The sequence below is a fragment of the Moschus berezovskii genome, chromosome 4, assembly GCF_049115385.1.
Source record: "Moschus berezovskii isolate FMDL1 chromosome 4, NW_MosBer_1.0, whole genome shotgun sequence".
NCBI lineage: Eukaryota > Metazoa > Chordata > Mammalia > Artiodactyla > Moschidae > Moschus > Moschus berezovskii.
This window is the reverse complement of record NC_142463.1, coordinates 43,263,713-43,276,180: the sequence shown is the minus strand read 5'-3', so window position 1 is coordinate 43,276,180 and position 12,468 is coordinate 43,263,713. Positions and strand designations below refer to the sequence as shown.

At 39.4% G+C, this 12,468-nt stretch overlaps 1 protein-coding gene across 1 annotated transcript in view; it reads left to right on the top strand.

Annotated features, from left to right (window-relative positions):
* SLC35D1 (solute carrier family 35 member D1) overlaps window positions 1-12,468 on the top strand; it is a 49,421-nt gene that overhangs the window by 19,863 nt on the left and 17,090 nt on the right. The window contains exons 9-10 of the mRNA XM_055402459.2: window positions 8,446-8,513; window positions 9,631-9,709. Of these exons, the coding sequence (XP_055258434.1) occupies window positions 8,446-8,513; window positions 9,631-9,709 (147 nt within the window). The remainder of the gene's footprint in view (window positions 1-8,445; window positions 8,514-9,630; window positions 9,710-12,468) is intronic.

Sequence of the window (12,468 nt, the reverse complement as noted above, 5' to 3'; positions counted from 1 at the left end):
AGGTCCATACCATTTCTGTCCTTTATTGTGCCCATCTTTGCATGAAATGTTCTCTAGGTATCTCTAATTTTCTTGAAGAGATCTCTAGTGTTTCCCATTCTATTGTTTTCCTCTATTTCTTTGTATTGATTACTGAGGAAGGCTTTCTTATCTCTCCTTCCTATTCTTTGGAACTCTGCATTCAAATGGGTATATCTTTCCTTTTCTCTTTTGCCTTTCGCTTTTCTTCACAGCTATTTGTAAGGCCTCCTCAGACAACCGTTTTGCTTTTTTGCATTTCTTTTTCACGGGGATGGTCTTCATCATTGCCTCCTGTATAGTGTCACAAATCTCCGTCCATAGTTCTTCAGGCACTCTGTCAATCAGACCTAATCCTTTGAATCTATTTGTCACTTCCACTGTATCATCTTGAGGGATTTGATTTAGGTCATACCTGTATGGTCTAATGGTTTTCCCTACTTTCTTTAATTTCAGTCTGAATTTGGCAATAAGGAGTTCATGATCTGAGCCACAGTCAGCTCCTGGTCTTGTTTTTGCTAACTGTATAGAGCTTCTCATTTTTGGCTGCAAAGAATATAATCAGTCTGATTTCGGTGTTGACCATCTGGTGATGTCCATGGTAGGTATTGCGAGAGGGCGTCAGAGGGCAGACACACTGAAATCATAATCACAGAAAACTAGCCAATCTAATCACACGGACCACAGCCTTGTCTAACTCAGTGAAACTAAGCCATGCCGTGTGGGGCCACCCAAGACAGGCGGGTCATGGAGGAGAGGTCTGACAGAATGTGGTCCACTGGAGAAGGGAATGGCAAACCACTTCAGTATACTTGCCTTGAGAACCCCATGAACAGTATGAAAAAGCAAAATGATAGGATACTGAATGAGGAATTCCCCAGGTCAGTAGGTGCCCGGTATGCTACTGGAGATCAGTGGAGAAATAACTCCAGAAAGAATGAAGGGATGGAGCCAAAGCAAAACCAATACCCAGTTGTGGATGTGACTGGTGATAGAAGTAAGGTCCGATGCTGTAAAGAGCAATATTGCATAGGAACCTGGAATGTTAGGTCCATGAATCAAGGCAAATTGGAAGTGGTCAAACAGGAGATGGCAAGAGTGAATGTAGACATTCTAAGGAATCAGTGAACTAAGATGGACTGGAATTTAACTCAGATGACCATTATATCTACTACTGTGGGCAGGAATCCCTTAGAAGAAATGGAGTAGCCATCATGGTCAACAAAAGAGTCTGAAATGCAGTACTTGGATGCTGTCTCAGAAATGACAGAATGATCTCTGTTTGTTTCCAAGGCTAACCATTCAATATTACAGTAATCCAAGCCTACGCCCCAACCAGTAAAGCTGAAGAAGCTGAAGTTGAACGGTTCTATGAAAACCTACAAGACCTTTTAGAACTAACACCCAAAAAAGATGTCCTTTTCATCATAGGGGACTGGAATGCAAAAGTAGGAAGTCAAGAAACACCTGGAGTAACAGGCAAATTTGCCCTTGGAATAAGGAATGAAGCAGGGCAAAGGCTAATAGAGTTTTGCCAAGAGAACGCACTGGTCATAGCAAACACCCTGTTTCAACAACACAAGAGAAGACTCTACACATGGACATCACCAGATGGTCAACCCCGAAATCAGATTGATATTTGTAGTATAGGTAGAGGCTTAGAAAGGTTAATGACTTCCTAATGGCCTCACAGGAAATTAATGGCAGAGTTGGAATTAGAACTTTGGCTTTTTGACTCAGTAACCATGTAGAACCGTCTGGGAGAAAAAAAATTCAGACTATATTGCCTTGTCTTTGGTTTTCCACAGTAGTACAGATGGAAAGATGATAGATTATAGAACTGCATAGGTGTTTACTGAGTAATTCAGAGAAAGTTACTTAATATTTCTTAGCCTAGAGCATGATAGCTTAATAAGTTGTGGATTTTATTATTATTTATTTAATGCTGTTTTTATGGTAGGGAGAATGGACTCCATTGTGCTGTAATGCTGTTAGGGTTGTAGTTATCCTGCAGCTGTACTGTCAGATGGCTGCTGCTTGTTCTGTCTCAGCCAAGACCCATTCCTGTGGCAGAGCAGAGGGATGCAACAGGCTGCCTGACCCACTGACTGGCTTTCTCCAGAGATAGGCTGAGTATGTAGGGAAAGTATGTAGGGAAAGAAAAAAAAAAAATCTTAGGAGAATTATTTTTCTATGTTATATATATATGTTATATATATATATATATGTTATATGTATATGTTATATATAAATGGAATTATGTCCATGAGATTTATTTTTAGTATTCTACAGATAGAGTTATTATGTTCCCAAAGGGCACTGTGCACTATATATTTAGGGCATTTTTCTGAATAGAGTTTAATGTTCAGTGTAGAGAACATTGGGCTTGAAATATATTAAGTCTCCCATTGATTAGCTGTGTTACCTAAAGATAGTCACTCATTGTCTTCTGGGAATAATAAGACTTGGCCTTTCTACCTCACAGACTTCTTGTAGGAATCAAATGATGGGGTGTATATAGAAGCACTTTGCCAACGTGCTCCATAATACACGGCAGTACATTTTTAACTGTTAAGGCGGTACATGTTTATTGCCACTGTTTATCCCTTCATTATCAACAAATTCAACTGAACCATCTTTGGCTAAGTGCTCTGAGGCCCACCGTGGGGTCTATAGCATGATTGAGTTTTAGTAGGTGTCAAATTGCACATTGAAAGCAGTAAAGGATTGTTGAGAGAGAAAGGATGGGAAGAGAAAAAATATATATATTTATATTTTAAAAGGCTCAAGTGGAACTTGTAGGGATGAAAAATGTAATCAGAATTGAAAAATAAAGCAGCAAGTATCAAGCAACAGATCAGATACTATGCAGGAAGAAAAGTTCAGTGAGTTAAAGAAACAGCAATAGAAAGTGTTCAAGATGAAGGACAGAAAAAAAGACTAGAAAGCAAATGAACAGATTATTAGTGATAATTATTAGTGATACTATTAAGAGCACTAACATTTGTGTAACGAGAGTCCTGAAAAAGGGGTGAGTGGGGGGCAGAAAAAAATGTGAATAAATAATAGCTGAATTTTTTCCAAATTTGATGAAATCTCTAAACCTGCACACACAGGAAAGTCAATAAACCTTAAATAGCATAAACATAAAGGAAACTGTACCATAGAGAGGGACATGGCGTAATGCTAAAAGGCTTAATATATGTGGTTATAACAATCCTAAATGTGTATATACTTGATGAGAGAGCTTCAAAATATATGAAGCAAAAACTGATAGCACAGAAAGGATAAGTAGACCAACCTGTTGGAGATTTTAATATTCTACTTTAAGTAATTGATAAAAATACCTAAACTGAAAGTCATTAAGGATAGAGAAGACTTGACCAGCACCATCAACCAACGCAACCTAATTGGTGTTTGTAGAGCACTTCTGTCAAATAGCAACAGGATACTCATTCATTTCAAGTGAACAATGGAACAGTGCACCAACATAAACTACATTCTGGGCCGTAAAACAAGTCTTGATAGTTTAAAAGAATTGAAACTATACAAAGTATGTTTATTGATCAGCCCAGAATTAAACTAGAAATTAAAATATATTAAAAACAAGAAAGATTTCAATTCAGTGATCAAAAGCGTCTCACTTAAGAAACTAGAAAATAAGAGCAAATTAAACCCAAAGTAAATAGAAGGATGCAGAAATCAATGAAATAGAAAACTTAGAAAAGCAGCAGAGAAATCAGTAAAAGTAAAAGCTGGTTCTTTGAAAGGATCAATAAAATTGCTAAACCCTGGCCAATTAATCAGGACAGAAAGTCAGAATACACAAGTTACCAACATCAGAAATGAACAAAAGGCTTTATTACAGAGCCTGTATATATTAAAGGGATAAGAGAATTATATGAACAATATGCCATAAACTGAAAAACTGAGAAGTGTACAAATTCTTGAAAGACAAAAATGTAAAAGCTCCCTCAAGAAGAAATAAGTAACATGAATAGCGTTACTCTATAAAATAATTAACTTGCTTGATTTAGTTAAAATAATTAAAAGTCCTAATTAATAGGGCTATTTAGCCTCATCTTTATTAGAGAAATTGGATTTGTAGTTTAAAACCTTCTGAAAAAGGAAACTTCAGACCCTTATCACTTCACTGGAGCGTTTAAGGAAGAAACAATGCTAATACCATATAAATTCTTCCAGAATGTAGAAAAGGAGGAACACTTCCCAAATGATTTTTTATGAGGCCAGCATACCCTCTACCACTAGCTGACAAAAATAAAAAAAAAACAAAACTGTAGTCTAAAAAAATCCAGCAATATATAAAAAGGACACTATCTCATGACCAAGTTGTGTTTATCTCAGGAATTAGGGTTAGTTTAAAAATGGAAAATCAGTTTAATTCATCATATTGGCAAGAGTAAAATAGAAGAAGCGCTTCCCTGGTGTCTCTGTGGTAAAGAATCTGCCTGCCAATGCAGGAGATGCAGGATCCATCCCTGGGTTGGGAAGATCCCCTGGAGAAGGAAATAACAACTCACTCCAGTATTCTTGCCTGGGAAATCCCACAGACAGAGGAGCCTGGCAGGCTACAGTCCATGAGGTCACAAGAATTGGACACTACTTAGTGAGTAAACAAGAGCAAAAATGGAAGAAAGATGTCAATAGTTAGAGAAAATGTATTTGATGAAAGTGACACCCATTTTTGGGTTTAAAATTCTCAGCAAACTTGGAATAGAAGGGAACTTTCCCAATCCAATAAAGGACATCTACCAAAACAATATGTTGCTATCGTACTTAGTGAATGACTCAGTACCTTTTCTCTAGGACTGAGAACAAGGCAGGGATGTCCACTCTTACATAATGTTCTATTAGCATTATACTAGAAGACCTCATCAGTGCAAGAAAGTAAGAATAAGAGATTATAAAGGAAGAATTTAAAATACCTCTATAAAAACCATGATCATATATGTAGAGAAAAAAGAATCTAGAAAAACCATGATCATATATGTAGAGAAAAAAGAATCTAGAAAAGAGTGATTAGAACTAACTAGTTTATAGAGTTGTAAGGTAACAAGGTCAGCATGTAAAGATTGACTGAACTGTGATTTACCAGCAGTGAACTTTTGGAAACTAAATAGTACCATTTACGAAAGCTTCAAAAGTATGAAATACTCAGGCAAAAGTCTAGCAAAATATGTCTATATCTGTGCCCTGAAAACTTTACAGAACAATAATAGATCAATGAAACAGAGCAGAGCATCAAGAAGTAGAAATAGACCATGTGGTCAGTTGTTTTTGTTGAAGTTACTGAAATAAATCAATGAGGAAAGGATAATCTCTTCAACAAATGGTGCTGTAGCAATTTGACATCTGTATGCAGAAAAATGAACCTGACCCCTACCTCAGGAAATACACAAAAATTAACTTGAAATGTATTTTGAATTGCATTGTGTTGTTCCTCTCCTAAGTCATGTTGAGGTCCTACCCCCAGTACCTCAGTGCCTTAGAAATAGGGTCATTTCAGATATAATTCATTAAGATGAAAAGGTAATGGAGTAGGGTATACCCTAATCCAGTATCACTGGTGTGGTTAGAAAAAGAAGAAATCTGGATACAGACAATAACATAGAATGCCATGAAAATATGAAGGCAGACATCAGAATGATGCCTCAGTAAGCTAAGGAACACCACAGGTTGCCAGCACATCACCAGCATCTAGGGCAGAGGCGTTGTCCCTCACAGCACTCAGCAGGGTAGGTTCCTTGATCTTGAACTCCTAGCATTTAAATCCATAAGAAATGATTTTTGTTTTTTAAGTCGCTCAGTTGGTGGTACTTTGCTATAGTATCCCTAACAAACAGATTAACAGTATCAAGTTTTCTAGTTCCATTTATTTTGGTTTTTTAAAACCAAATGAAGGTAGAGCAGTGGGAACTCTCACACACTGCTGGTGGGAATACAAAATGTTTTAGCTACTTTGGAAAACAATTTGACATTTCCATATAAAAAGATACGTTTACTGAAGGAACCAAAAGTATTATGTCAAGTTGAAGGCAGGTATAAAAGAGCACATACTGCACAATGCCATTTGTATGAAAGTATTGAATGGCAAAACTCCAGTAACAGAAAGGAGACCAGAGGTTCCCAGAGGCTGTAAATGGAGCCTCCTAGAAAGGAGGGACCTTTCTAGGCTAGTAAATATTTTTTTCCCAGCTTTACAGAGATGTAATGGACATTTAGTATTGTGTAAGTTTAAGTTGTACAATGGTTGATTTGCTAGTTATGTATTAGGAAACGATTACCACAGTAACATGAGTTAACCCTATTGTCACCTCACATAACTGCCATTTCTTTTTTTGTGGTGAAAACACTTAGGATCTACTCTCTGAGTAACTTTCAAGTATGTAAACTTTATAGTACTGTTAACCATAAAACCGTGCTTGCACATTAGAGCCCTAGAACAAATACTTCTAAGTTATAAAACCATTATCTCACTGTTTCCCCCTGCGAGTGCCTGGCAACCACCATTCTGCTCTGATTCTATGCAGTTGGCTTTTTTAGATTTTTACATGTGAGAACAAACTGTGTATGTCTTTCTCCGTCTGATCTATCTCACTTTGCATAAAGCCTTCAAAGTCCATTTATGTTGTTGCAAAATGCAGGATTTCCTTTCTCATGGCTAAATAATGTTACATTGTGTGTGTGTGTTTCATTCTGACTGTAAAATGTACATTCTTGCCAACAATATACAAGGATTCTCTTTTCTCCACACCGTTGTCAATACTTGTCATCTCTTTGATGACATTATTCTAACAGTTGTGGGGTGCTATCTCATTGTGGTTTTAATTTGTACTTTTTTAGTGATGTTGAACACCTTTTCATGTACCTGTTATCCATTTATACCTTTTTTTTTTGGGAGGGGATATCTACTCAATTCCTTTGCCCGTTTTTCAATTGGATTGTTTGGGATTTTACTTGCTGTTGAGTTATATGAGTTTCTTATGTGCTTTGGCACATAAGATATGTGCCAAATAAAATACTCTTACCAGATACGTAGTTTGCGAATATTTTTTCCCATCCCATAGGCAACCATTCTCATTTTGTGGATTGTTTCTTTTGCTGTGCAGAAGCCTTTTAGTTTGATGTCATCCCTCTTATCTTTGCTTTGGTTGTTTGTGCTTTTGGTGTCATAGTCAGAAAATTGTTGTCAAGACCAGTGCCAAGGTGCTTTCCCCTCTGTTTTCCTCTCAATTTTATGGTTGTAGGCCGAACTTTCTTTATCATGATTGTAATGGTGGTTTCATGCCTATACGTTTGTCAAGACTCATTGAATTACACACTTAAAAATTGGTGAATTTAATTTTTTAATATGTTATGCCTCGACAAAGAATCATAAACAAGTTGAATGTCCACTGTCTATCAAATGCTGTGATTCCGCTAATGTAAACTGGGTCCTCCCAACAGGGAGCTCCCAGCCTGTAGACATGGCAGAGGAAGACTTGCAGTTCAGAAAGAAGTTCTGAAGAGAAGTAGTGCTGAGGCACAGGGGAAGGAGTTCTTGATCAGGGAAAGCCTCACGGAGGAACTGCTTGGCTTCTAGTTTGATGGGTGAGCAGGAGTCAGGTGAACGTCGAGGGGAAGGGCATTCCAGGCAAAGGCACGTGAGTGTGAAATGCATGTTGTTTTATAAACCACGAGGTGCCTGGTATTGCTGGAGGCCTGGAGCTATGAGATTTGTGTTGAAGTGGCAAGAGTTGAAATTGGACAGGTTGTCAGAGAGATAAAAAGTGGAGTGTTCCTCAGATTTGCTTGACAAACTCATATTGTAAGGGAAATTATGTACTTGAGAGAGAAACCCTCCCTCATGGGTGAGAGATAGATGATCAGTGCACACTGTCGTTTCTGTTCATTCCTTTGACTTTTGGCTTAGAAACAAAGGGGAACAACAGAAACTTTGCTTTTATAAAATAAGCTGTTTTAAAATAGTAATTCTCCCTGGACAGACCTCAGCTGAATTTAGGTAACTAAAACTATACTTGAGCTTTCACACATTACAAGGGAGAAATATGTTTTAAGATTTGAGAAAGCTGTTGTTTAATACCAGCCATCTGGGAAGATTGCTGAAATTAGCAAGACATGGCTTGTGCCTTCAAGCAAATAGCAGTTTCTTTGTACCAACATGGAGAAGTATAAAATCTCACTCATGTTACATTTTGGAAAGGAGAAAAACCTACAAAACTGCTTGTTGATTCATTTCCGTATATATGAGATTCTTGAACATCGCTCTTTATCCTTGGAGTAATGCATGGAAATGTATGTATATTACTGTGTGATGGGAGCAACTGCACAGGGTTTTCATTAATGAATGACACAGCTGACTTGGAGGGCCTGCTCTAAAATCCGGTGCTGTCTTGTTTATTACAGGCATTGGATTTTGAAGGCTGGGCTGACACCCTCTTTCTTCTGCAGTTCACCCTCTCTTGTGTGATGGGGTAAGCCTTTGCTGCCTTATTAGCAGATAGTTTTCCTAAAGAAATTTGGTCTAGTGTCTTTCTGCTTCATTCCTGTCTCTTGAATGTATCAGCCTAGTATAAACCTCCAGACTCAAGTGGTTTCACTGTCCTTGGGAATGTACCCCCAGGACTACCAAACTGATCTCAAAGTCATGCTTTTAGAAGGATGAACAAAAAAAACTAAATATTCAATAAGCTAGTGTGTGATAAGCACCGTTATATTGCAACATGCATTATTAATTCTATTTCTACATTAACCGTTTGACAGATATTGTTGCCCCCTACTCCTTACTGCCTGAGAAAATAGGCTCAGAATTCAAATAAATTGTCTTAAGTTTGCAGAATTAGTAGGCAGAAGTAGCATTTTTTGAATTTAGGACTGACTTCTCCCTACCATGTTGAAGAAGGCAAGAGGGTATCTGCAAATGTGCCTCTTCTCTTCACCTCCAAATTTCCCTAATGGTTTTTTCCCCCTCAACCAGTCATTTCAGTTGATATTCGTGACTGGACCTATCCCAGGCTTGCTACATAGTGACTGGATGCTTCAAAATAAAGTTGACATGGTAGCTTGGTACTGAGTCAGGCTCAGAAGCCTCATTGTAAAATCTGGGAGTGCCGACTGCTGCCACTGTTGTTAAGTGAACTGTATCCCCTCTTAAAGTAGTTCTCACTTGTTTTTCTTCCATCCTTAAAGTATCTCTCTTGTCTTCACCCTGGTCCAGAATCATATTGCCCTCATGTTACATATACACCTGAGCCAGGGTCTGTAAACCCTGAGCTTTGTATCTCAGTTAGGTGAATTAGGACTATGATCTAAAAAGATGACTCATGATTGTGATCGGTGGTTTCAAGGTTTTGGTGCAGTAGCTGGGAAAAGCACCTGATCATTAAATGGACATGTGTTTCTCTTTAATGAAATTTAAAAAAAAAAATCCAAAGCTTCAATAGAAGCAGCAGTGAGGTGGGAAAGCTCACAGTCAGTGTCCAGCAGAATGTACTGGCATAGCCAACACTGATCATTTCCCTTGGCTAGGGGTTATTATAAAATAAGCAGTTGGATGTTACTTATAAGATACCTTTTCCTTCCTTTTTCCAGATTTATCTTGATGTATGCTACAGTACTTTGCACTCAGTATAATTCTGCTCTTACAACTACAATAGTTGGCTGTATTAAGGTGAGTTGAAAAGGTACTGTATTCTTTTGGGTGCCTGCTTTATTTGAAAATCTTATAAGTCTGACTGTGGCCCTCACCCTTTCATTCTTATTTCCTCGTGTGTTGCCTTGATAGTTTGACAAAGTGTGGTGATGGTTTCTAGAGCAATCCTGAAGAACTCAGGGAGAACATGATCTCCGCTTTCAGGCAGCTTAGGTCTGAGGAGTATGAGAAAAGGAGAATGCGTCATCTCAGAGGGGAGGAAGGAGAATGATATTCAGCTCTGTTTCTGGCAGAAAAGGTGACCAGCTCGGTACTGATGGGTTTGTCCCTTTAACTCCTGACGAGAATTATTCTCTTCCTCGCTGAGCTCTGGCTGTGTCGTAGAAGAAGGATGCCTGCCAGAAGCTAATCAAGAGAGTTTTCCTAAGCGTGAGCCAAGCCTTAAATGGCCCACTTTTAAAAGCTGTGTCTGACATTACCAGTGATGTCATTTCTTCCCGATCCATTTTATTTGAGGGAGGCTCATTTGTCTTCCAGAGAAGGCGATGGCACCCCACTCCAGTACTCTTGCCTGGAAAATCCCATGGACGGAGGAGCCTGGTAGGCTGCAGTCCATGGGGTCGCGAAGAGTCAGACATGACTGAACGACTTCACTTTCACTTTTCACTTTCCTGCGTTGGAGAAGGAAATGGCAACCCACTCCAGTGTTCTTGCCTGGAGAATCCCAGGGACGGGGAGCCTGGTGGGCTGCCATCTATGGGGTCGCACAGAGTCGGACACAACTGAAGCGACTTAGCAGCAGCAGCAGCATTTGTCTTCAGTCAGGAGAACCACACTGACTTGAGCTGCAGTTAGCAGCTTGAAGCTTGAGGCCTCTTTCATCTGAATTTGTGGTTCTAGTGCTTTAAGATCCACGAGGCCACAGCATCCTTGAATTCCAAAAGCATTAGTGAGGTAGGCTTGCTTTCTAAAAGAGTGCAATAGAGAGGTAGGTCCTTGATCGTTTGGAGGAAACAGTTCAGTTCCCCTTGAGACTTAACTTCTGATGCTCATTTGTCAGTCATGAGGGAAGGGGTTGCAGAGTATGGTTTGTCCTGGTGAGCTGTGTTTCCCTTTGTACCCCCCATGGAGTTGTATTCATAGATACCAGACCTCATTTTAGAACTAGATTTGGGTTAAAGCCTCAGAAGGTCTGTGATTTCAAACAGAATTGGAGCGTTTGGTGTGAATAGAATTCTATATTAAGCTGTAATAACTGCATGACTTCTATGAAAGCTAGAGATAAGCATTCGAAGGCCTGGGCTGGCTGAGACAGTTTCAGCCCCAAATGACCTCTCTAGCCCTGTTTGGGTTTTGTAAAGTTAATGCTTCAAGAGCAAAGTAGATGGCTTGCCTCTTCAGAATAAAAACTGCAGGAATACAAGATACAGGAAAGTTGGTGCCTAGTTTTTAACCAAGAAGAAGGATGGTATGGGAAAGATATTTAGCAAATAACTAAACCTGATTGCTTAGAATTTCTTAGTGTACATTCTTCATTGTCATCAGTGTGAGGTAGAATACAGTAATGCTCTCATCAGCATTAAGTCCAGTGCTTTTCTTTTGATATTTCCTCCTCTCCACAGAATCATATGAACGTAGTCCAAAGGGAACAGTTGTACTTCTAAACTCTAGAGGGAGGAAAAAACTGGAGTATCTGATTATAGTTGACCCTTGAACAAAGCAGGTTTCAACTGCTAGGGTCCACTTTACTCATTATTGACCAGAGACATATTAGTATGTTTCATTACCCAAAATCTATTGACCAGAGACATTTCTTTCTTTTTTTTTTTTTTAGACATTTCTGTATTCACTTACATAACAAATCGCCAGCCTTAGGCGTTAGTGTCTGCAAAAATCCCCCAGTCAATAATGTATTAACATGCAGAATTTTTTCAGTAGTAAATACTACAGTACTGTACCATCTGTGGTTGCTGAATCCACAGATGCCCAATATCAGATAAGGAGGACCATCCATAAGTTGGGCTTCCCTGGTGCCTCCAGATGGTAAAGAATCTGCCTGCAGTGCTGGAGACCCGCGTTGGATCCTTGGGTCGGGAAGATCCCCCAGAGAAGGAAATGGCAGCGCACTCCAGTGTTCTTGCCTGGAGAATCGCATGGACAGAGGAGCCTGGTGGGCTACAGTCCATGCAGTTGCAAAGTCGGGCACAACTGAGCAACTGACATGCACACACACATCTATAAGTTATACTCAGATTTTTCACTGCACCCCAACTCCAGCTTTGTACAGGGGTCAACTGTGGTTTATATTGCAATTTCTTCTCACGGCTGCTAAGGTACTGAAGGATGTCTTATACCTTCAGACAGATGGGAGTACCCTGATATCCTTGCTGGTTTGGAGTTGGGCCAGAGTGGAGCTTCTTTCATTAGCCTCCCAGTTATAACCTATGTAGCTCAGTCACTGTTTCCCAGCAGGCTTTAAGCTGTCTTCTGTGCTTGAAGATCCTAACCCCCTAGACCCTTGGGTCAGCATTCCTTGTTTCTCTTAAGTGTGGTGGTAAAATTACTTAGGAGAACTTGTTAAACGTGGAGGGTCCTAGGCCCACCAGAGATGTTTTTAATCAGAATCTCTAAAGTAGGGCATGGAAGTCATCCGGTTTCCTGCTTAGTCTCAGGTAAAGTAAAGGCTCAGAATTGCAGTCTTTGTTTTGAACTCCCAGCACAGACTCTTCTGTACCTCCTGGTGAGTTCTACTTTGGGGGCATGAGTGTGTCTTCTGA